Source organism: Diprion similis, chromosome 3 (genome assembly GCF_021155765.1).
Source record: "Diprion similis isolate iyDipSimi1 chromosome 3, iyDipSimi1.1, whole genome shotgun sequence".
In the NCBI taxonomy this organism is placed as follows: domain Eukaryota; kingdom Metazoa; phylum Arthropoda; class Insecta; order Hymenoptera; family Diprionidae; genus Diprion; species Diprion similis.
In genome coordinates, this window is record NC_060107.1 from 5,746,192 (window position 1) to 5,772,003 (window position 25,812).

The following is a 25,812-nucleotide window of genomic DNA, read 5'->3' on the forward strand; positions in this document are numbered from 1 at the left end:
TTTTTGATTCGGAATCGATTTGTATGACCCTTTCCGGAGTAAACCGACCCCCAGGAACTCAAAAAACACATGTAAAAAAGCGTAGGACCAACAGCAGAGAAATGAGGACGAAAATGAGCAGTTTTTTGGCTGTAACTTTGCAAGCGTTGCTCGCAGCGTATTGGGACTGCGCTTAATCGATTCCTCTCGCAAAATTACGTCGGAATAGTGCCTGACAGAATTAATTGCAGCACTTTTCAAAGTCGTTGAAATTTTCGCCAAAAATCCAAAGGGGTTAGCCTTAGTTTTTTTCTCATTTCCGGAGCCGAAAATTTTTCGATTCGGAATCGATTTGTATGCCCCTCTCCGGAGTAAATCGACCCCCAGGAACTCGAAAAACACATGAAAAAGAGCGTAGGACCAACAGCAGAGAAATGAGGACGAAAATGAGCAGTTTTTTGGCTGTAACTTTGCAGGCGTTGCTCGCAGCGTATTGGGACTGCGCTTAATCGATTCCTCTCGCAAAATTACGTCGGAATAGTGCCTGACAGAATTAATTGCAGCACTTTTCAAAGTCGTTGAAATTTTCGCCAAAAATCCAAAGGGGTTAGCCTTAGTTTTTTTCTTATTTCCGGAGCCGAAAATTTTTCGATTCGGAATCGATTTGTATGACCCTTTCCGGAGTAAACCGACCCCCAGGAACTCAGAAAACACATGAAAAAGAGCGTAGGACCAACAGCAGAGAAATGAGGACGAAAATGAGCAGTTTTTTGGCTGTAACTTTGCAAGCGCTGCTCGCAGCGTATTGGGACTGCGCTTAATCGATTCCTCTCGCAAAATTACGTCGGAATAGTGCCTGACAGAATTAATTGCAGCACTATTCAAAGTCGTTGAAATTTTCGCCAAAAATCCAAAGGCGTTAGCCTTAGTTTTTTTCTCATTTCGAAAGCCGAAAATTTTTTGATTCGGAATCGATTTGTATGACCCTTTCCGGAGTAAACCGACCCCCAGGAACTCAAAAAACACATGTAAAAAAGCGTAGGACCAACAGCAGAGAAATGAGGACGAAAATGAGCAGTTTTTTGGCTGTAACTTTGCAAGCGTTGCTCGCAGCGTATTGGGACTGCGCTTAATCGATTCCTCTCGCAAAATTACGTCGGAATAGTGCCTGACAGAATTAATTGCAGCACTTTTCAAAGTCGTTGAAATTTTCGCCAAAAATCCAAAGGGGTTAGCCTTAGTTTTTTTCTCATTTCCGGAGCCGAAAATTTTTCGATTCGGAATCGATTTGTATGACCCTTTCCGGAGTAAACCGACCCCCAGGAACTCAAAAAACACATGTAAAAAAGCGTAGGACCAACAGCAGAGAAATGAGGACGAAAATGAGCAGTTTCTTGGCTGTAACTTTGCAAGCGTTGCTCGCAGCATATTGGGACTGCGCTTAATCGATTCCTCTCGCAAAATTACGTCGGAATAGTGCCTGACAGAAATAATTGCAGCACTTTTCAAAGTCGTTGCAATTTCCGCCAAAAATCCAAAGGGGTTAGCCTTAGTTTTTTTCTAATTTCTGGAGCCGAAAATTTTCCGATTCGGAATCGATTTGTATGACCCTCCCCGGAGTAAATCGACCCCCAGGAACTCAGAAAACACATGAAAAAGAGCGTAGGACCAACAGCAGAGAAATGAGGACGAAAATGAGCAGTTTTTTGGCTGTAACTTTGCAAGCGCTGCTCGCAGCGTATTGGGACTGCGCTTAATCGATTCCTCTCGCAAAATTACGTCGGAATAGTGCCTGACAGAATTAATTGCAGCACTTTCCAAAGTCGTTGAAATTTTCGCCAAAAATCCAAAGGCGTTAGCCTTAGTTTTTTTCTCATTTCGAAAGCCGAAAATTTTTTGATTCGGAATCGATTTGTATGACCCTTTCCGGAGTAAACCGACCCCCAGGAACTCAAAAAACACATGTAAAAAAGCGTAGGACCAACAGCAGAGAAATGAGGACGAAAATGAGCAGTTTTTTGGCTGTAACTTTGCAGGCGTTGCTCGCAGCGTATTGGGACTGCGCTTAATCGATTCCTCTCGCAAAATTACGTCGGAATAGTGCCTGACAGAATTAATTGCAGCACTTTTCAAAGTCGTTGAAATTTTCGCCAAAAATCCAAAGGCGTTAGCCTTAGTTTTTTTCTCATTTCGAAAGCCGAAAATTTTTTGATTCGGAATCGATTTGTATGACCCTTTCCGGAGTAAACCGACCCCCAGGAACTCAAAAAACACATGTAAAAAAGCGTAGGACCAACAGCAGAGAAATGAGGACGAAAATGAGCAGTTTTTTGGCTGTAACTTTGCAGGCGTTGCTCGCAGCGTATTGGGACTGCGCTTAATCGATTCCTCTCGCAAAATTACGTCGGAATAGTGCCTGACAGAAATAATTGCAGCACTTTTCAAAGTCGTTGCAATTTCCGCCAAAAATCCAAAGGGGTTAGCCTTAGTTTTTTTCTAATTTCTGGAGCCGAAAATTTTCCGATTCGGAATCGATTTGTATGACCCTCCCCGGAGTAAATCGACCCCCAGGAACTCAGAAAACACATGAAAAAGAGCGTAGGACCAACAGCAGAGAAATGAGGACGAAAATGAGCAGTTTTTTGGCTGTAACTTTGCAAGCGCTGCTCGCAGCGTATTGGGACTGCGCTTAATCGATTCCTCTCGCAAAATTACGTCGGAATAGTGCCTGACAGAATGAATTGCAGCACTTTTCAAAGTCGTTGAAATTTTCGCCAAAAATCCAAAGGGGTTAGCCTTAGTTTTTTTCTCATTTCCGAAGCCGAAAATTTTTCGATTCGGAATCGATTTGTATGACCCTCTCCGGAGTAAATCGACCCCCAGGAACTCGAAAAACACATGAAAAAGACCGTAGGACCAACAGCAGAGAAATGAGGACGAAAATGAGCAGTTTTTTGGCTGTAACTTTGCAGGCGTTGCTCGCAGCGTATTGGGACTGCGCTTAATCGATTCCTCTCGCAAAATTACGTCGGAATAGTGCCTGACAGAATTAATTGCAGCACTTTTCAAAGTCGTTGAAATTTTGGCCAAAAATCCAAAGGGGTTAGCCTTAGTTTTTTTCTCATTTCCGAAGCCGAAAATTTTTCGATTCGGAATCGATTTGTATGACCCTTTCCGGAGTAAACCGACCCCCAGGAACTCAAAAAACACATGTAAAAAAGCGTAGGACCAACAGCAGAGAAATGAGGACGAAAATGAGCAGTTTTTTGGCTGTAACTTTGCAAGCACTGCTCGCAGCGTATTGGGACTGCGCTTAATCGATTCCTCTCGCAAAATTACGTCGGAATAGTGCCTGACAGAATTAATTGCAGCACTTTTCAAAGTCGTTGAAATTTTCGCCAAAAATCCAAAGGGGTTAGCCTTAGTTTTTTTCTCATTTCCGGAGCCGAAAATTTTTCGATTCGGAATCGATTTGTATGACCCTTTCCGGAGTGAACCGACCCCCAGGAACTCAAAAAACGCATGTAAAAAAGCGTAGGACCAACAGCAGAGAAATGAGGACGAAAATGAGCAGTTTTTTGGCTGTAACTTTGCAAGCGTTGCTCGCAGCGTATTGGGACTGCGCTTAATCGATTCCTCTCGCAAAGGTACGTCGGAATAGTGCCTGACAGAATTAATTGCAGCACTTTTCAAAGTCGTTAAAATTTTCGCCAAAAATCCAAAGGCGTTAGCCTTAGTTTTTTTCTCATTTCCGAAGCCGAAAATTTTTCGATTCGGAATCGATTTGTATGACCCTCTCCGGAGTAAATCGACCCCCAGGAACTCGAAAAACACATGAAAAAGAGCGTAGGACCAACAGCAGAGAAATGAGGACGAAAATGAGCAGTTTTTTGGCTGTAACTTTGCAAGCGTTGCTCGCAGCGTATTGGGACTGCGCTTAATCGATTCCTCTCGCAAAATTACGTCGGAATAGTGCCTGACAGAATTAATTGCAGCACTTTTCAAAGTCGTTGAAATTTTCGCCAAAAATCCAAAGGGGTTAGCCTTAGTTTTTTTCTCATTTCCGGAGCCGAAAATTTTTCGATTCGGAATCGATTTGTATGACCCTTTCCGGAGTAAACCGACCCCCAGGAACTCAAAAAACACATGTAAAAAAGCGTAGGACCAACAGCAGAGAAATGAGGACGAAAATGAGCAGTTTCTTGGCTGTAACTTTGCAAGCGTTGCTCGCAGCATATTGGGACTGCGCTTAATCGATTCCTCTCGCAAAATTACGTCGGAATAGTGCCTGACAGAAATAATTGCAGCACTTTTCAAAGTCGTTGCAATTTCCGCCAAAAATCCAAAGGGGTTAGCCTTAGTTTTTTTCTAATTTCTGGAGCCGAAAATTTTCCGATTCGGAATCGATTTGTATGACCCTCCCCGGAGTAAATCGACCCCCAGGAACTCAGAAAACACATGAAAAAGAGCGTAGGACCAACAGCAGAGAAATGAGGACGAAAATGAGCAGTTTTTTGGCTGTAACTTTGCAAGCGCTGCTCGCAGCGTATTGGGACTGCGCTTAATCGATTCCTCTCGCAAAATTACGTCGGAATAGTGCCTGACAGAATTAATTGCAGCACTTTCCAAAGTCGTTGAAATTTTCGCCAAAAATCCAAAGGCGTTAGCCTTAGTTTTTTTCTCATTTCGAAAGCCGAAAATTTTTTGATTCGGAATCGATTTGTATGACCCTTTCCGGAGTAAACCGACCCCCAGGAACTCAAAAAACACATGTAAAAAAGCGTAGGACCAACAGCAGAGAAATGAGGACGAAAATGAGCAGTTTTTTGGCTGTAACTTTGCAGGCGTTGCTCGCAGCGTATTGGGACTGCGCTTAATCGATTCCTCTCGCAAAATTACGTCGGAATAGTGCCTGACAGAATTAATTGCAGCACTTTTCAAAGTCGTTGAAATTTTCGCCAAAAATCCAAAGGGGTTAGCCTTAGTTTTTTTCTCATTTCCGGAGCCGAAAATTTTTCGATTCGGAATCGATTTGTATGACCCTTTCCGGAGTAAACCGACCCCCAGGAACTCAAAAAACACATGTAAAAAAGCGTAGGACCAACAGCAGAGAAATGAGGACGAAAATGAGCAGTTTCTTGGCTGTAACTTTGCAAGCGTTGCTCGCAGCATATTGGGACTGCGCTTAATCGATTCCTCTCGCAAAATTACGTCGGAATAGTGCCTGACAGAAATAATTGCAGCACTTTTCAAAGTCGTTGCAATTTTCGCCAAAAATCCAAAGGGGTTAGCCTTAGTTTTTTTCTAATTTCTGGAGCCGAAAATTTTCCGATTCGGAATCGATTTGTATGACCCTCCCCGGAGTAAATCGACCCCCAGGAACTCAGAAAACACATGAAAAAGAGCGTAGGACCAACAGCAGAGAAATGAGGACGAAAATGAGCAGTTTTTTGGCTGTAACTTTGCAAGCGCTGCTCGCAGCGTATTGGGACTGCGCTTAATCGATTCCTCTCGCAAAATTACGTCGGAATAGTGCCTGACAGAATTAATTGCAGCACTTTCCAAAGTCGTTGAAATTTTCGCCAAAAATCCAAAGGCGTTAGCCTTAGTTTTTTTCTCATTTCGAAAGCCGAAAATTTTTTGATTCGGAATCGATTTGTATGACCCTTTTCGGAGTAAACCGACCCCCAGGAACTCAAAAAACACATGTAAAAAAGCGTAGGACCAACAGCAGAGAAATGAGGACGAAAATGAGCAGTTTTTTGGCTGTAACTTTGCAAGCGTTGCTCGCAGCGTATTGGGACTGCGCTTAATCGATTCCTCTCGCAAAATTACGTCGGAATAGTGCCTGACAGAATTAATTGCAGCACTTTCCAAAGTCGTTGAAATTTTCGCCAAAAATCCAAAGGCGTTAGCCTTAGTTTTTTTCTCATTTCGAAAGCCGAAAATTTTTTGATTCGGAATCGATTTGTATGACCCTTTCCGGAGTAAACCGACCCCCAGGAACTCAAAAAACACATGTAAAAAAGCGTAGGACCAACAGCAGAGAAATGAGGACGAAAATGAGCAGTTTTTTGGCTGTAACTTTGCAGGCGTTGCTCGCAGCGTATTGGGACTGCGCTTAATCGATTCCTCTCGCAAAATTACGTCGGAATAGTGCCTGACAGAAATAATTGCAGCACTTTTCAAAGTCGTTGCAATTTCCGCCAAAAATCCAAAGGGGTTAGCCTTAGTTTTTTTCTAATTTCTGGAGCCGAAAATTTTCCGATTCGGAATCGATTTGTATGACCCTCCCCGGAGTAAATCGACCCCCAGGAACTCAGAAAACACATGAAAAAGAGCGTAGGACCAACAGCAGAGAAATGAGGACGAAAATGAGCAGTTTTTTGGCTGTAACTTTGCAAGCGCTGCTCGCAGCGTATTGGGACTGCGCTTAATCGATTCCTCTCGCAAAATTACGTCGGAATAGTGCCTGACAGAATTAATTGCAGCACTTTCCAAAGTCGTTGAAATTTTCGCCAAAAATCCAAAGGCGTTAGCCTTAGTTTTTTTCTCATTTCGAAAGCCGAAAATTTTTTGATTCGGAATCGATTTGTATGACCCTTTCCGGAGTAAACCGACCCCCAGGAACTCAAAAAACACATGTAAAAAAGCGTAGGACCAACAGCAGAGAAATGAGGACGAAAATGAGCAGTTTTTTGGCTGTAACTTTGCAGGCGTTGCTCGCAGCGTATTGGGACTGCGCTTAATCGATTCCTCTCGCAAAATTACGTCGGAATAGTGCCTGACAGAATTAATTGCAGCACTTTTCAAAGTCGTTGAAATTTTCGCCAAAAATCCAAAGGGGTTAGCCTTAGTTTTTTTCTCATTTCCGGAGCCGAAAATTTTTCGATTCGGAATCGATTTGTATGACCCTTTCCGGAGTAAACCGACCCCCAGGAACTCAAAAAACACATGTAAAAAAGCGTAGGACCAACAGCAGAGAAATGAGGACGAAAATGAGCAGTTTCTTGGCTGTAACTTTGCAAGCGTTGCTCGCAGCATATTGGGACTGCGCTTAATCGATTCCTCTCGCAAAATTACGTCGGAATAGTGCCTGACAGAAATAATTGCAGCACTTTTCAAAGTCGTTGCAATTTTCGCCAAAAATCCAAAGGGGTTAGCCTTAGTTTTTTTCTAATTTCTGGAGCCGAAAATTTTCCGATTCGGAATCGATTTGTATGACCCTCCCCGGAGTAAATCGACCCCCAGGAACTCAGAAAACACATGAAAAAGAGCGTAGGACCAACAGCAGAGAAATGAGGACGAAAATGAGCAGTTTTTTGGCTGTAACTTTGCAAGCGCTGCTCGCAGCGTATTGGGACTGCGCTTAATCGATTCCTCTCGCAAAATTACGTCGGAATAGTGCCTGACAGAATTAATTGCAGCACTTTCCAAAGTCGTTGAAATTTTCGCCAAAAATCCAAAGGCGTTAGCCTTAGTTTTTTTCTCATTTCGAAAGCCGAAAATTTTTTGATTCGGAATCGATTTGTATGACCCTTTTCGGAGTAAACCGACCCCCAGGAACTCAAAAAACACATGTAAAAAAGCGTAGGACCAACAGCAGAGAAATGAGGACGAAAATGAGCAGTTTTTTGGCTGTAACTTTGCAAGCGTTGCTCGCAGCGTATTGGGACTGCGCTTAATCGATTCCTCTCGCAAAATTACGTCGGAATAGTGCCTGACAGAATTAATTGCAGCACTTTCCAAAGTCGTTGAAATTTTCGCCAAAAATCCAAAGGCGTTAGCCTTAGTTTTTTTCTCATTTCGAAAGCCGAAAATTTTTTGATTCGGAATCGATTTGTATGACCCTTTCCGGAGTAAACCGACCCCCAGGAACTCAAAAAACACATGTAAAAAAGCGTAGGACCAACAGCAGAGAAATGAGGACGAAAATGAGCAGTTTTTTGGCTGTAACTTTGCAGGCGTTGCTCGCAGCGTATTGGGACTGCGCTTAATCGATTCCTCTCGCAAAATTACGTCGGAATAGTGCCTGACAGAATTAATTGCAGCACTTTTCAAAGTCGTTGAAATTTTCGCCAAAAATCCAAAGGCGTTAGCCTTAGTTTTTTTCTCATTTCCGAAGCCGAAAATTTTTCGATTCGGAATCGATTTGTATGACCCTCTCCGGAGTAAATCGACCCCCAGGAACTCGAAAAACACATGAAAAAGAGCGTAGGACCAACAGTAGAGAAATGAGGACGAAAATGAGCAGTTTTTTGGCTGTAACTTTGCAGGCGTTGCTCGCAGCGTATTGGGACTGCGCTTAATCGATTCCTCTCGCAAAATTACGTCGGAATAGTGCCTGACAGAATTAATTGCAGCACTTTTCAAAGTCGTTGAAATTTTCGCCAAAAATCCAAAGGGGTTAGCCTTAGTTTTTTTCTTATCTCCGGAGCCGAAAATTTTTCGATTCGGAATCGATTTGTATGACCCTTTCCGGAGTAAACCGACCCCCAGGAACTCAGAAAACACATGAAAAAGAGCGTAGGACCAACAGCAGAGAAATGAGGACGAAAATGAGCAGTTTTTTGGCTGTAACTTTGCAAGCGCTGCTCGCAGCGTATTGGGACTGCGCTCAATCGATTCCTCTCGCAAAATTACGTCGGAATAGTGCCTGACAGAATGAATTGCAGCACTTTTCAAAGTCGTTGAAATTTTCGCCAAAAATCCAAAGGGGTTAGCCTTAGTTTTTTTCTCATTTCCGAAGCCGAAAATTTTTCGATTCGGAATCGATTTGTATGCCCCTCTCCGGAGTAAATCGACCCCCAGGAACTCGAAAAACACAGGAAAAAGAGCGTAGGACCAACAGCAGAGAAATGAGGACGAAAATGAGCAGTTTTTTGGCTGTAACTTTGCAGGCGTTGCTCGCAGCGTATTGGGACTGCGCTTAATCGATTCCTCTCGCAAAATTACGTCGGAATAGTGCCTGACAGAATTAATTGCAGCACTTTTCAAAGTCGTTGAAATTTTCGCCAAAAATCCAAAGGGGTTAGCCTTAGTTTTTTTCTTATTTCCGGAGCCGAAAATTTTTCGATTCGGAATCGATTTGTATGACCCTTTCCGGAGTAAACCGACCCCCAGGAACTCAGAAAACACATGAAAAAGAGCGTAGGACCAACAGCAGAGAAATGAGGACGAAAATGAGCAGTTTTTTGGCTGTAACTTTGCAAGCGCTGCTCGCAGCGTATTGGGACTGCGCTTAATCGATTCCTCTCGCAAAATTACGTCGGAATAGTGCCTGACAGAATGAATTGCAGCACTTTTCAAAGTCGTTGAAATTTTCGCCAAAAATCCAAAGGGGTTAGCCTTAGTTTTTTTCTCATTTCCGAAGCCGAAAATTTTTCGATTCGGAATCGATTTGTATGCCCCTCTCCGGAGTAAATCGACCCCCAGGAACTCGAAAAACACATGAAAAAGAGCGTAGGACCAACAGCAGAGAAATGAGGACGAAAATGAGCAGTTTTTTGGCTGTAACTTTGCAGGCGTTGCTCGCAGCGTATTGGGACTGCGCTTAATCGATTCCTCTCGCAAAATTACGTCGGAATAGTGCCTGACAGAATTAATTGCAGCACTTTTCAAAGTCGTTGAAATTTTCGCCAAAAATCCAAAGGGGTTAGCCTTAGTTTTTTTCTCATTTCCGGAGCCGAAAATTTTTCGATATGGAATCGATTTGTATGACCCTTTCCGGAGTAAACCGACCCCCAGGAACTCAAAAAACACATGTAAAAAAGCGTAGGACCAACAGCAGAGAAATGAGGACGAAAATGAGCAGTTTCTTGGCTGTAACTTTGCAAGCGTTGCTCGCAGCATATTGGGACTGCGCTTAATCGATTCCTCTCGCAAAATTACGTCGGAATAGTGCCTGACAGAAATAATTGCAGCACTTTTCAAAGTCGTTGCAATTTCCGCCAAAAATCCAAAGGGGTTAGCCTTAGTTTTTTTCTAATTTCTGGAGCCGAAAATTTTCCGATTCGGAATCGATTTGTATGACCCTCCCCGGAGTAAATCGACCCCCAGGAACTCAGAAAACACATGAAAAAGAGCGTAGGACCAACAGCAGAGAAATGAGGACGAAAATGAGCAGTTTTTTGGCTGTAACTTTGCAAGCGCTGCTCGCAGCGTATTGGGACTGCGCTTAATCGATTCCTCTCGCAAAATTACGTCGGAATAGTGCCTGACAGAATTAATTGCAGCACTTTTCAAAGTCGTTGAAATTTTCGCCAAAAATCCAAAGGGGTTAGCCTTAGTTTTTTTCTCATTTCCGAAGCCGAAAATTTTTCGATTCGGAATCGATTTGTATGACCCTCTCCGGAGTAAATCGACCCCCAGGAACTCGAAAAACACATGAAAAAGAGCGTAGGACCAACAGCAGAGAAATGAGGACGAAAATGAGCAGTTTTTTGGCTGTAACTTTGCAGGCGTTGCTCGCAGCGTATTGGGACTGCGCCTAATCGATTCCTCTCGCAAAATGACGTCGGAATAGTGCCTGACAGAATTAATTGCAGCACTTTTCAAAGTCGTTGAAATTTTCGCCAAAAATCCAAAGGGGTTAGCCTTAGTTTTTTTCTCATTTCCGGAGCCGAAAATTTTTCGATTCGGAATCGATTTGTATGACCCTTTCCGGAGTAAACCGACCCCCAGGAACTCAAAAAACACATGTAAAAAAGCGTAGGACCAACAGCAGAGAAATGAGGACGAAAATGAGCAGTTTTTTGGCTGTAACTTTGCAAGCGTTGCTCGCAGCGTATTGGGACTGCGCTTAATCGATTCCTCTCGCAAAATTACGTCGGATTAGTGCCTGACAGAAATAATTGCAGCACTTTTCAAAGTCGTTGCAATTTTCGCCAAAAATCCAAAGGGGTTAGCCTTAGTTTTTTTCTCATTTCCGAAGCTGAAAATTTTTCGATTCGGAATTGATTTGTATGACCCTTTCCGGAGTAAATCGACCCCCAGGAACTCGAAAAACACATGAAAAAGAGCGTAGGACCAACAGCAGAGAAATGAGGACGAAAATGAGCAGTTTTTTGGCTGTAACTTTGCAGGCGTTGCTCGCAGCGTATTGGGACTGCGCTTAATCGATTTCTCTCGCAAAATTACGTCGGAATAGTGCCTGACAGAATTAATTGCAGCACTTTTCAAAGTCGTTGAAATTTTCGCCAAAAAGCCAAAGGGGTTAGCCTTAGTTTTTTTCTCATTTCGAAAGCCGAAAATTTTTCGATTCGGAATCGATTTGTATGACCCTCTCCGGAGTAAATCGACCCCCAGGAACTCGAAAAACACATGAAAAAGAGCGTAGGACCAACAGCAGAGAAACGAGGACGAAAATGAGCAGTTTTTTGGCTGTAACTTTGCAGGCGTTGCACGCAGCGTATTGGGACTGCGCTCAACCGATTTTCCTTGCAGAATTACGCCGATATAGTTCACCACAGAATTGCTTGCCGCATTTTTTAAAATCGTCGAAAGATTGATAAAAAATTTCAAGGTTTTGGGTAGGCCTGAAGTCGATGAGCTAATAATCTTCGTCTTAGAGTAGATCCTACTGATCCTTACTAGACTCATCGGATCCTCAGGAGTGCGAAAAGAGAGCTAGAACAGCGACCGATTAACAGTTGAGGAAATAAAAAAAAAAAAATATGAAAACAATAAGTCTTTATTCATTCAATACAGGTTATCATAAATCGCATCCTGCAGACGCGCGTTGCACCTTTCCGCAGGTCGAAACTTAAGTTATATTCAAAAACTATCATAACAACTGTCTAATATAGTAATTTTCATATACTGTCCAGGCCAATGAATACTGTACACCTATTTCCACACGTAACAATCAGATTTTTTACTTAGTGGTTATTTAATCGAATTTTCGCAGTCCTCTTTGACCATCACTTTAATTTTATCTTTCAGCTTGGTAAATTACTGCACCCTGACACCCGTTCACTTGTACTACATTCAAGGCGTATTCAATAAACTCAAGTTTTGGGCTCAGAATATGTGAATTGTCTTCACCACCTTCTCGTGAACTCGTCGCAAACTTCATGTATTTCTGTATCTATTTCGGCCGTAACTTCCGATCAGTTGTTCATGGGGTAAACTTTGCTTCCTTTGCCATTTTCCAAGACCAAACGGACCTTTAGAAATGAAAAATAGACATGTAGAACGGCGAGGGACCAACAGCTATAAGGAATACTAAGAAATTTCCATGTTTTCCGACTGTCACTCTTGATACGTCGCTCTCCGCGTATTGGGTAGAGCATTGCTATAAGCTTAATGAGTAGCTGTTCCATGCAACGCATTGAAACGAGTTAAGTATTGATATGTTTGTTTATTATTGTTTATTGTTTAGATGAAAGGCCCTGACCACACCGCAATATTTTCAGTATGGACTATGCGGTAATAAACGTAGGAAAAGGCATCTTAATCCTCCGTGTGTACACGATATTTTTCGAGATGCGGTGTGTACATTGGCTCTTTTAGTGAATTTAACATACAGTCAGGTTTCCAAGAAATCTTTAAAAAATCCGAATTACTTTTCGAAGTGATTGCTATATGGCCCAGAAGTTGCCACAGTCAAAAGTCTAACACCATTCTGAATAATAATTAAATTTGAAAGCGGGAAATTTGAGTTTGAAATTTCAACTATGCCTTTGAAGACTCAGTGCAGACGCGGAGGGTTCATTATGCACGATCGCACGATTCTGGAATAATGAGAATGAATGAGATTATTTTTTTACTTCGAAAAACTGCTACCGTTTCATGCGATTTCCTTCTCGCTTCTACATTTTTCCGCTTGTTCACATTTTCAATTAACAATTTTATATTTCACATCTCTTAGCATAAACACGCAACTGAGAACCACTGATTCAACCACGTAGTTGACGTAGATATCAGACTAGTGGCATCTTGCCGTTACGTTGCTAACCCTGTTTCATTAGGGTCTTTTTACCGCCGACGATGTAGCGGTGCCGCGTCGATTTGACGCCCGTGAAAATCCAGCCTGACTGTTAAAAACTCGTTCAGTCGAGCGTGTAGATATCGTTTGCATCGACAAAGCCAAATGTTAGCGAGCGTAAATCTTAACCTCAAATTAATCCGTGAATTTTGCGCTGATGTTCACACCATTCGTGCAAATGTTACACATACGTTGCATGACGCCATGCATAACTGCATGTGAGATGTCATCGAAGAAACAGGATGGACAAAACAAAATTATTTTAACAAATGATTAATATATGTTTAATTTATTTATTTAATACTTATTATTGCACGGGTTCAGAATTGACACAGTAGTGGATTAATATTTTTTTAAACTTGTTAAACTCAGCACGTCGTATAATATTCATAATTTGCTGTATCAACATGAGTGAAACACAATCAAAAACTGACTTGGAATCTATTGTTAAGATTCAGACTTTTGTATTTTTTGATTTGGAGACAACAGGTCTCATTCACGGCTCTAGTATGCCCAAAATAACCGAAATATCATTAGTTGCAACGTCGAGAGATTCCTTATTCAGCAGGGACCACAGGTTGCCCAGAGTTTTGCACAAGCTCCTGATTCCAGTGCAACCGATGCGACTCATTCCATTGATAGTTTCTGAAAAAACAGGTGATTACACAGCACACACGTTTGTTATCATCTAACGTGACTCCCTTAAATTGTAATGAAAAATTACAGAAATACTAAATGATTCTCTTAACTCTAGGTCTCTACAACGATTTATTGGAACATGAGAAGCCGTTTGATCATCATACATTCGACTTATTGAACTCTTTTATCAGCAGACTGCATCCTCCGATGTGTTTTGTGGCTCACAATGGAAAGAGATTTGATTACCCGATTATTTTGTCTGAGTTGAATCGCATCGGAAGGGTAATTCACCATGATTAATTTTCATATTGATGAACGTTTTATGCACATCAACACCTCAGTATTCAATGACCTGTTGTTTTCATTTTCACAGACTTTACCCGAGAATATTTTATGCATTGATTCGTTAGATGCATTTAGACATTTCTTTAGGCATGGTCATTCTGACGAAAGTAAAAAACCTGTTGCTCTGTCAGTTATATCCAAGGATGAGAGCACGACATTCTTTGATGACGGAATCGACGCAAAACTTTCTGCAGCCCTTGATACATATACAGTCACTTCAACATCATTAGGAAACGTAAGAGATCTTAAAATAATCAAACTAATCATTTGATCAGATATTTAGGAAATATCTGATGTAAATAGCATTTTAACAAGTTTTTCTTTTCGTACAGTCAATGCAAAAATTAAATGAGACAACACCAACTCATCAGAAGAGCAGTCCAATGAATATCAAACCCCGTAAGCTATTCAAGAGAGAATATGGATCACCAGCTAAAAAACGATTAGAATTTACCTATGGTGCACCTGCTAATTTCAAATTGGAAACACTGTACAGGCACTTCATGGGTGCTGATCCACTCAATTCTCACTCCGCAGAGGATGATTGTTTATCGCTGCTTAGTTGCGTACTGAAAATCGGTGTTTCGTTCGTTTCTTGGGCAGACCGCAATGCTGGTCCATTAATTCGATGTGCAATAAAAAAGTAGTAAACTCCATCTTGTAGATGGAGTTTTATTGTGAGATCTCAGTACCAAAGAGATTTGTGAATGTTGCTATGAAAATAAATATAGCATGCTAGTTAGAGTTGTTGATGAATCACAGTTGTCCAGAGCAAGAATTAATCATATGCAGATACAATGCATAGCGATTTTGCTCTAATAAGTTAAGTTGGGTTAAAAGAAAAATTTACGGTTCTTGCGAAAATGAATATATTCTTCATAATCAATGTTCTGTGATATGCAGTCTCCCATCGATTACGCTAATTTTTCTTACATTTTACCTATTTAAAATTGATATATTTTTTAATCGAAACCATGTCATGTTTGGGTTTGCAAGAAAAAAAATCGCCAATCTATTTTGGCGTATATTACTTTACGCACATACAAAAACATCACATCTGATGAAACCAATATATATATATATATATAATGGAAAAAATATTTTACATATTCTAACTATAATGACAAATGATTAAAAGTACCTATTAAGTTACGATAGCTAAAACTTGTATTAAATATAAAATATTTATCAAATATGTGATTGGATAAAGGCTGAGCCCAATTTTAAAAAATTTGTCTTTTTATGGATAGAATTTTCTAAGTAGACTTAGTTTGTATAACTGTAAAAATTCATTTTAAAATAATATTATCACATGAATTCCTAATTTACAATTTTTTTCCGATAATGTAGAACATCTAAAACGTCTGCTGACATTTTTGCAACATCCGTACTTTTGTGTACAGCGACGAACATCTTTTTTTTAAGTTTACTGAACACTTGACCCTTCAGTCAAGCAAAGTCACCTATGCATAGACATCAAGAAAAATCCGCGGCATTATTTCATACTCCATGTTCATTGAACTGCTGGATTCGTGGTTGGAATTCTCCAGAAGGTATCCCATATAAATGTCAAAAACCCTCTATTTTGAGGAGCTGGCGCTGGTGCGGGATTTAATCTTATTTCTGCCATTGCACCAGAAAGCATTAATGTTTTCAACTTTATCACTTCGTCTCTGTTCACTGTAAAATCAGATACATCTCAAATTAGAAAGCGGAAGGTATTATTTATAGGCTGATATAAAAATATTCTTAGTATGATTTGTAATAATTCCCTTTCTAGTCGAAATTTCTGTATGTTAGTGATCAAAATTTTGTATCTGCTCTTTCGATACTAAGAAGTTTTTCGACAATTTCAAACTTACGTATGTATTCTGCAATAATGAACTCATTGATCTTAATTTTTTTGTCGATATCTTTGATGATATTATTCAATCTGTCTTTTATGTTTGACATTTCTTTCTGGCTAATGTTAACCAGCAGATTGTTTTTCGGATTCCAAAAATCGAGTATTTCACCTTTTTCAATTGCTTCTTGAAATTTTTTCAGCATCTGGAACATATATTAAGCTAAAGTAAATTTTTAATACATTTAAAATGGGCAGTCATAAGTAGGAATCACAAAATTACAACTGCAGGCATCACTAATTGTTGATACTGCAATAAACAAATTGATGTACTTACATAGTAAAACGTACATGTGCATGTTAATCTTTGAAAATCGAAGCTATAATTTCGTTGCTCCAATTCCCGAAGGAATAAAGTTTTTATGTAATAACTTGCAATGCTCTTAAAGTTCTGGGTATCCCTCAGTTTCTAAATATAGAAGGACAAATTTGAGGATTTGAAATTTAGGTGTATTGAAAAATCATGTCTCTTAAGATAAAAAAGGAAAAATAATAAAAAATAAAAATAAAGTAATTTTTATAGCAATATTCAATAATCAGTACCTTCATTTGTCTGATGACTTGTTTGATACTGCCTTTAAGCAATTCCTGTTCTCTTTCATAGAAACTTGGCCTCCACAGTATATGATTATTGTGACACTGTTGTAACGGTTTCGATACGGCAAACCAATTCTTCTTCTGTAAATGCAAGGCCTTATTGCATAGCCGGTTTGAGAAATGTTTAATTTTGTATTACCGAAGTGTGACTCCTGAACGGTGGAGGAGGTTCGATCATGAATTCAAGGACTGGAACGAGGTCCACATCTACGTTGTGTCCATTAGGTACGTCTATTTTCAGCGTCAGTGCTGGGCCACTTTTTTTTTGACGCAGCTAAAATAATTGACGTGTAATTATTTTCCATTTTTCTGATTTTGTAAAAGCAGTCATTTTACTTACTATATATTGTTTTTTATCCACTGATAAAATGTGCTCATTGTTACGACTGGATGAAAATGATTGAAACGCCCTACTCACAACCGATTCGAACCACTGACGGAATTTGTTTTGATCAAGACACATATTTGATTTGTCAAACCATTTGTCCATGACTCTGAAGAGAAAAAATAGTATATCAATAAAATTTGCGTGTAATGAAAACTGAATAAGTAAGCCAAAGTATATTATACAAGCAGTGATGGTTCTGTCGATGGTTTTCTTGGAAAATATCATGTACCTATTACTCAAAACCTAATAGAATATAGCTCGCAAAAGTTAGCTCAAACAGTGTTTGATTTCCTGAAAGCAAGGTAAGAAAGAAATTCCGAAAAACGCAAGTTAATAAAGTACAAGCACCAGAACTATGGTGTAAAAAATTTGTTTTACATTGCATAGGTCAAAAAATAAGAATCATAAGCATATCTGAGTTTCGACAACCATGATAACCCAGTATGAGCAAGATTATAAAACCCTATCGCAATATTGGCTGGGCTTTCAAGTAACCTGACTCACAACTTTCTATATCCTGCCTTAGGTAAACGGCTGCAAAATATCGTTTGAAAGAACTTTCATTCCAAATTTGATCAATCTTCAAACGTGTATCATAATTATTACTAGCATGTGTTTCTTCATAATAGCTATTCACAAATTGCATCACTGTACCTAGCTAATAGGATGAAACCCCAACTTCAACCTTAAACAAAGCGTTTTATTATTCAGTTCGCTTATAATCAGATCAGGAGGAATTTGACTGAATAACGATTTTGGATATATTGTGAGTCTAAATGCATTTCACGATTATGGCTTCAGGCGCATATTTTTTGGCATTAGACTTTAATATTAACTCAGAATGTGGATAAAACTTACTTATACTCGTTCCATCTAACGTGTTTTCTTAGGTTTGTTAGAACGTCTGACTTTGCTTGAATTTTCACATATCCTGGTTTTTCGGCAGCTATTAAAATCTATCAAGCAAAAGAAGAAAACTTGATTGAAACAAAATTTTCCTAAAATATTTACAGATTTATTTTTCCATCGTATCCAAAAATTATTTCTCAATGAATAATTTTAAAACACATTCGTACATGAGCGCGCGTCTATAAAAAGAGTGATCTTTTAATATACATCAACAAAAGCGTAATAAGAAACTTGATATCTGGGTTTCTTACATTCAAAGTCTTGTAGTCGATTGGTAGATTTATAACAATATTTAGATCGTACTCTTCCGGCTTGCCTACTTTAAGTCCTTCGTAGTAACTGCCCACATATGCAATCCTCCGATAACAGGCATTAAATAGTGGATCCTTTTCTTTCATAGTTTCAATGAACTTCTTCAAGACCTATATATCACAGTTAAAAATACTGATTTTCATTTTCATTCGTTTATTTATTCATTTTTACCAACTATTATTTTGTATGTTCAACAAAGATAATTTGCGGAAATTTTTGTAAAGAGCACAATATAATAATACATACGTTTTCTAAATGTATACTGTATTTTTTCATTTCGTCATCTTTCAAAGTGATAAATTCTCTATTTATTTCATTGAAAATACGGTCTGATTTGAACCTTGGATCAGCAAGTACAGACGTCATATTTGTAATCAGTTGAAATATACTACGTAACTCCTTCTGCTATCCTTTCAACACTTTCCTAAAATAAAATATTAACCATATATTCCTTAAAACATATTTACACAGAAGTCGCTTCTATCCAAGTTTGATAATATTATTTCAAATATGTCTGTAAATATGAAGAAAACAAAGTAATTTACCTATTAGCGGCGCCTAATTAAACTCAAATATAAAACAAGTTTTTTATAAAACTTGAAGTCAAATATTTGAACTATCACCAACTATTGATCAGATATCGATAATCATAAATTGTTTCATAAAGTTATTTGAAAGTTGTTAAAAATGGTAAAGCTTGATATTTGCAAACGCGCGGCTCAAGGATCAATAGAACATCGAAAATTTGTAGACAAGTTAATGAAAATTAATGAAAAATAACGTAAGAGATATGTACCTTTTGGTTGTTGGAGAAAATGTCTGTAAAAATCTGAGTGCGTATTGTTATACTTGAATTCTCCCGGCGTTATGTGACATATATCGAACACTCGTTAAACAATCCGTAGACCGAAGTGAACTTCCTTTAATTGACTTAATACGCGCCACTCGTCGACGTTGAACTGATATTAAATTTTTCGCTCGATTATCTTAAATACGAAGTTCTATGCCGATATAGGATTCCCCGCATTGTTAAAAATCAAAATAGGAACAAATCAATCTATCTGACGCCACGTAGACGGTTCTGGACCGAATGAACGTTCGACAGCATTGAAAGCCCAACGTCGAAGGGGATTCACGGAGTAACACGTAGCCGGCAGCTGGTTAGCCAATTGCAATGTGCCGTGAGGCGGTATAAAGGCGAGTTCACGCGACCAATTCAATTCGCAACTATACAAACAGGAAAGGCGCATTGTCAATTGTAATTTTTTTTCATACGTGAGTAATCAATTTTTTATTTTATTTTATTTTTTTACTTAAAAATATTTATTTTATCACTTCTTTTTTATCCCAAACTTTCAAGTTGTCATTTTCTCCGTGTTTTCTTCTTATAAATAAATATAGATTACAATATTGTAAAGCTTAGCAACTACGTCGAGAAATGTGTGTTATTATACCGGATGAATTTATAGTTTCAAATCATCCTTCATGCAAAGCAGAAATTATTTTATTAGCTATGACGTCGAGCCTATTTGAAAAAAATTCAGTCAGATCTTGCTTTCGTGATAATATGTGATCAATATCGTCAGATAATCTATCGATACGATATCGAATATCGTCTGGAGTCCCCGGCGTCGTTCCACGGGCAGCTTCAAGTTTCCGGCGTTTCTCTTCCCTGTGGGATTCATCACGATCCGTACAAACGTGATTCCCGGGCGTACTTCTTCTGTGGACTTGGAATAATTGTCTCAAGAACGATTCCGGCGATGTAAATCCCCTCAGACTGTCCAACGGAGTCTGAGATAGATAAAGCGAAACGCTATCGCGTACTTTTGGGACGCCAGCGACTGCATCCACGATTCCTAACGCTAGTTCCTTGTGCGATGCGCTCGTTACGTGTGCGAGACTTTCCAATGCTTCCTCTTTACTCCACGGATTTGAATCGTCCAACAGTGAACAGTAAAGATTCGACAATGCCTCTACCGTCTTAGAGCCGCTTTTTTCAAAATTCTCTGTTGATTCCTTCAGGTAATTCGACACACGAACTCGCAGGCATGGAGCTATTTGAGGGACCAGAGACGTCAATGTTGATAGTATCTATGGAAGAAAAATTAAAGGAAGATAAAACATTACTTAATTTTACAATTTTCATCTATTATTAACAAGTTTTTTTCATTCGTTTGAAATAGATTTTAGTACGTTATTTTTCTTAAAAAAAAAGTTTTCCAAACAGCAAAGTTAATTGAAAATATTCTTCTCACTTACAGTGCAATGATCTTTGTCGCGATCTTGGAGAGTTAGCGTCGCCTCAAAGAGAACAGCGATTAGCTGAGTGATAATATGCAAATGTATACCGTCAAACTCGTCCATAGATTTCCCCAGGCAGTTCCATATTTCAATTAGAGTTTTGACAATGTCCTCGTTTTGGTATTGACCGAAAGTTCCGACAATAGACAACTGGTTTATCTGTTTTTACAAAAAATAATTCAATCCAGAACGAAAAGAATTCATGCGAAATACGAATTTTTTTACAGTAGTTTACTACATTAGCAAATTTATAAAGGGATCGGTTTTTTTAAACTCAATATTACAGAGCGACTGAGAGCATACATTAAACTAAAAACTCACAAGACGAGACCAATTTTCAACGGAGGGTTGCTTGTGGAGGGTTTCCCAGGTCGTGGCAATACTTTCAACTTCCAGCAAAGTCAACTCGTACAAAAACATTTTATCGCTTTGTGAGATACAGCGCCTTAAAGGTGTCCAAAAACGGGCCTTATTTGTCTCGAATTTGTCGATCAGACGATTTTTCGTCTCACACGGCGATTGGATGTAAAGCCGAAATATCAGATTCTCTAACATCACAGCCTCAAGAGAGGTGTTTCGGTTTTTTAAATGTTCATATACAGACAACAAGTACTTAATGTGGTTGTAGCATAAATCTGAAGACGCGTACCTGAATGATATAAAATGAAGGAAACATGTTGAAAGCGGAAATGCCGTAATTTCCAAGCTGTAGTTGGAATTTAAAGACCTGACACCTTTTTGGATTCCGATGCAATTTTTATTATACATGAAAAAAAACCCATCCGTTCATTTTATACAGTGACCTCGTCAATTTACAAAAACTCCTAAAACTGAAGTATTTTTAACAACGAATTTTTATATCTTAGCACTCGTTGGGTGACCCCATTTAAAAAACCTGAAATCTAAAATTAATTTCAAGCTCAAAGTAAATTATTTACGTCTATTCGAGAAAACGGCTTCATCGTAATTATTGTACATTTTTCTTAGACCTGAATGTTTAAAAAATCAACGATACTTTTTCTCGTCGAAAATCGCTACTTTTTCAACACTGTTGGATATTGAAAATGATTTTGAAAGAAATTTTGTCTATGAAAATCTAGAATTTGACGAAAGCGGCTACTGTATTCAAATATGGATGAGTTTGAAGGACTAAAAAAGTTACTCGCGGTAAAATTCGAAGTATAACGTCGAATAATGAAGATACAAACAAATCCGTAACAAACAACGAGATCCAAAAAGATCTTTGACTCAAGAGAAGCAAACACCCTGTAGACATACTGACTTTCCAATGAAACACCAAACGTCAGCGGCCATTAGAGAACACCATAGATTTCCACCCAAAAGATTCTTCAAAAGGATAATTTCGAGGGATGGAAAATCCTCGTCTCTCGTCGATGCTACCAGTCCGCAGATCGCGATCAAAGTAGCATCGTAAAGCGGCAGATTTCCCAAATAAAGTTCCCCCGCGAAAAGTTCTTCTTGTACTGAAAAGTAAATAAGAAATGAAGCATGAATTTAGAGTTTTAAGTCATTGAATTCGACTCAAATCCAATAGAAAAATGGTGAAAAGGTAATAATATCGACGCATCTAATATTTAATTTAATTCTCATCTTTTTTCTTGTCTTTTTTTTGACACCGTCAAACATGCTGGATGTATTTGTGCCAAAAGTTTAACAACGCCAAAGATGACCAGTTTTGGCAATATAAAATATAACGTCGCTACATCCTTTGGGGCATAAATGTGATATACTTACGAAGGTTGACATTGGCAAAGGCTACTTCCAAAATATCGAATGGTGACTTCCGCCATAGGCGTTCTGATTCGTTGGATGTTGCAATCAGTTTATTGACTATGTTTACGGTTAAAAAATAATATCCAATATCATCCGCCGTGCCGTTCGATTTGTACGTGAAAAGAGCCTGCAAAGATTGATTACAGATACACGGATACGTATATATCTATATATGAAATACCTTACAACGTAGATAACATAAAAATTTCGTTAAAAATAGACACGATACGTCGATAAGTTTTACAAAATATAGATTGATCACAAACCTGTTTAAGTTCCGAGTCGGTGATAACGGCGTCTAATAATTGATCTATACTTGATGTAAAATTGGCCTCAATAGAGTCGACAATTTCAAGTTGAATGTTCAGCATTTTTAGACAGGACCGCGAATACCTGTTCGATAAGAGAGTGAAGAGAAAGAGAAAGGCAGCCTTAAAACACAAATAATGGAAATGTGTAACTGTTTATATGTGTAGCAAAAACGTTAATTCTTCTGAAAATATAACGAAAAAAGAACGACTTCCCGAATTCAAATATAATATAAGATATTTGAACGGTTTGCTTGTTTCAATGTTTATTCATATAATTTTTATATGTTTAGTAATTTAAGTAATAAGAATTATAATATCAACCTATGAAGTTGGACAAGCAGTCGAAGCACAGCTGAGGCAGCAACGTTTCCCAAATATCCAGAATATGAACCACACAGTTTGTGCAAGATTTTCAACAAGAGTTTATGCAACTTTATCGATCGCGCGACGTTTGCTTGGTCAGCTTCCTACGCAGGCATAAAGATTTGTGGTAATAAAAGTTTTCTCTAATTCGTTCGCAACTCTAGAAATGCAAAAACGGTGTTTCTACCAATATTCGTGAATTTTATATAATTTTTTAGTAGCCGTACAGATCGGTCGGCAAAAAATTTTTGTGACATACAAAATATAAATATATATGAAACCTTTCTACACCTTCTTAATTTTATACATAGTTTTTCAATTTACCTACTTCTACTATCGTTCGAACAGACGAAGAAACTGCATCTGCGAGTGAAGCCAAGTGCGGAGTGACACAAGGCGGTGAAAATGTCTTCAAGTCCTTGCAATAAATGACGGCGATTTTAGTAAAGCCTTTCCAACATTCTGCCATACTTTTCGTGTCCAATCCGTCGATCAGCAAGCAGATTTCTCCCGTTACGCTAACAGCTGCCCAAAATAATGATAAGAAATGTAAAATAAAGTACCAATGATACTGGAACCTCATTGAGCCTCATTGCAAAAAATGCAATTGTTGAAGAAAGCTACACGATAACAATGCTCACCTTTAGCCAGAGCGGATAATTCAGATTTTACATCGTTATTAAATACTATTACTCGTTCCAGAATATGACAGAATAATTTTTGCACCTCGTTCGTTTTTCGAAACAACGTTGTTAGCCTTTCGTTAACCTTTTCGAATAAAACGCCGTAAGCTTCTTCGCTGTTGGAAAATCGTCTCGTTAAACATATGAATTAGCAATAAAATATCTCTGTTCGAATCGTTTCCGACGAATAATTGATAAATTTCCGGTTCTAGATAAGAGAAAAACACTTGAATATAATATATATATATATAAATTGATGAACACTGACCTTGTTTTGCAATGTTCGAAGGACCGTTTTATTACTTCGACAACATTTTCCAAAACCGCTCGTACTTGTAAAGCAGGTAATTTTCCAAGCTTGCACAGTTGGACGAGACACTGAGTCCAACATTCCATCAAATCCTCACAGAATTCCAATCTCCCTCTGACATCATTTAGGACATCGAATGTCGCTGACGTTACCAGTCCTTCTACCCGGTCTACGGTCTGTAAATCGATCGTTAAATTTCTTTCCCTTGACAATAAATCACATTCAAGTATACATGTAGAACATAAAAATGCATTCCTGCAGTAGGAATTTCGCTAATTTTTATCGCACACAGTTATAGATAAATAATTATCAATAAAATATTTACATTGTATGTATAGTAAGAAAAATATTTAGTCACTAAGAAACGCTGTGTTATTAACTACTCTTCTGTATAGTTCAATTTCTCAACAAATACGTCAAAATAATTACATTGAAATTATCCCAAAAAACATCCACTTCAACTGATCGCTGGTATATCATATACATTACCTCGAAGAATAAACGTCGTGCGACAGGAGTTGCGTCGTCTAAAATTGTCTCGCCGAGTAAATTTGGCGAACAAATTGCCACACATGGACCCAACAACGTCCTGATGGCCGCCAGCTGTACTCGGCAATCAGTTTCTCTAAGAAAATCGTGGATCGTGCTTTAAGGATCAACATATCGTCAGACGCGTAGCTTTAACTGGAGCCGATACATCGATACAAACCATGATACATATTTAGCTTTGATATTAAAACACGCTAGCTATTTTTAAACTTTTTTTCCCTATGTTTTCTTAGAAGTGTAAGGACTCTCGTTGCGGTGCAGTGATTTAGAATCATCTTACAATCAGTAACTGTAAGATGATTCACGCGCTTTGTTATACCCTGAGATTTTTCCTGAGTGTAAAAAAAATTCACTTTTTCCTTTCTCAGAACTAATTGTAGATGGTAAACTTGTACGGTATAAAATTGACGAGTTTTAAAATTGAGTGAAACGACTGACTAATCCAGTGCGATTTTTGAAATTAGTAACGAATGTACCGGAAAATTAACGAACGGTAAAGTTCACTGTCATTTCTACGAACGACAAAGATTTATACATTTTCCTGGTTTCTTCAACCACAGTCTAACAATCTCTAGTATGATAAAATACAACACGAAATGGATGATGGTGATGACATTTGCCTAGTTTTCTGAGTTATCCTCATGACTGTGTACTAATTTGAGATAAGATATCTCGTACAGTCCCAGAATTGAATTGAAATATATATCAGACGTGTAATCAGAAGCGAGTACATACATCGGCACATGCTGGTATCTAACACAATTCCGAAATGTATTCGTGAGGAACATATCAAAGGATATTTTAAGCCTTGGTAGAAGTTCTTGGAAATTACTTGCATCGACGGAAAAGTAGCCGTCGGACGTCTGTGATAATGAGCCTGATCGTTGGCTGCCCATGGTCCTTTGTCTGAAAAAATATGCAAGCAATACATGTGGTATGGGTATGAGTATGGGTATACAGTAAAGACTGATATTATACCACACAAAAGAACATAGCAGATTACTTGTAATTATGTATTAACCAGGAAAACCACGTTTCCTTATTTGCAGTAAAAAAAAAAAAAAAAGAAAAAACAAAGAAACCATCTGCCAATTAATTACGGAGTGAGTTATTACACTGTGTAAATATCTCAATGATACGCGTATATTAGGGTGTCGCAAAAAAACCGACTAATTTTTTTTTTTTTTGAGTCTCGTGTGACAAAATGTTAGTTTTTGATGTTTTAAGAGTCCACTCCAAAGGATAGCTCATAAAAAAGTTTTTAAGAGGTCACTCCACATTTTTTAAAACGTCAGAAATCGTCAAAAATCGAATTTTTTTTTTCAATTTTTTTTTTCTCGTCACGGTATAATTTTATAGACCAAAAGAAAATAAGTTTCCGAAAGTTTCAGTTCAAAATTTGAATTTTCAAAGGTCGTTTATAATTTTTCTTCAATTT

At 38.5% G+C, this 25,812-nt stretch overlaps 2 protein-coding genes and 1 pseudogene across 2 annotated transcripts in view; 1 reads left to right on the forward strand and 2 right to left on the reverse strand.

Annotated features, from left to right (window-relative positions):
- The first annotated feature begins 13,339 nt into the window (after positions 1-13,339).
- On the forward strand, positions 13,340-14,979 carry LOC124404601 (three prime repair exonuclease 2). Its single transcript, XM_046878888.1, has 4 exons — positions 13,340-13,624; positions 13,722-13,888; positions 13,980-14,186; positions 14,284-14,979. The coding sequence occupies exons 1-4, from the start codon at positions 13,375-13,377 to the stop codon at positions 14,596-14,598; spliced, it is 939 nt and encodes a 312-aa protein (XP_046734844.1). The 5' UTR covers positions 13,340-13,374; the 3' UTR covers positions 14,599-14,979.
- Positions 14,980-15,304: 325 nt separating this feature from the next.
- Positions 15,305-18,552, reverse strand: LOC124404603 (annotated as a pseudogene).
- Positions 18,553-19,395: 843 nt separating this feature from the next.
- The window catches only part of LOC124404748 (uncharacterized protein C1orf112 homolog), a 31,627-nt gene continuing 25,210 nt past the window's right edge, over positions 19,396-25,812 (reverse strand). Inside the window, exons 2-13 of the mRNA XM_046879090.1 lie at positions 25,175-25,280; positions 24,315-24,461; positions 23,784-24,001; positions 23,474-23,631; positions 23,161-23,357; positions 22,791-22,936; positions 22,425-22,551; positions 22,120-22,285; positions 21,647-21,848; positions 20,686-21,013; positions 20,323-20,523; positions 19,396-20,154 (exon numbers count right to left, since the gene is read on the reverse strand). Coding sequence (XP_046735046.1) covers positions 19,537-20,154; positions 20,323-20,523; positions 20,686-21,013; positions 21,647-21,848; positions 22,120-22,285; positions 22,425-22,551; positions 22,791-22,936; positions 23,161-23,357; positions 23,474-23,631; positions 23,784-24,001; positions 24,315-24,461; positions 25,175-25,270 — 2,604 coding nt within the window. The 5' untranslated portion in view covers positions 25,271-25,280 and the 3' untranslated portion in view covers positions 19,396-19,536. The remainder of the gene's footprint in view (positions 20,155-20,322; positions 20,524-20,685; positions 21,014-21,646; positions 21,849-22,119; positions 22,286-22,424; positions 22,552-22,790; positions 22,937-23,160; positions 23,358-23,473; positions 23,632-23,783; positions 24,002-24,314; positions 24,462-25,174; positions 25,281-25,812) is intronic.

Bases quoted from the DNA above. Each gene is read 5' to 3' on its own strand.
- LOC124404601 (XM_046878888.1), top strand. From the start codon at position 13,375: ATGAGTGAAACACAATCAAAAACTGACTTGGAATCTATTGTTAAGATT. The intron at 13,625-13,721 runs GTGATTACACAG...TCTTAACTCTAG, and splicing joins GATAGTTTCTGAAAAAACAG to GTCTCTACAACGATTTATTG. The intron at 14,187-14,283 runs GTAAGAGATCTT...CTTTTCGTACAG, and splicing joins CTTCAACATCATTAGGAAAC to TCAATGCAAAAATTAAATGA.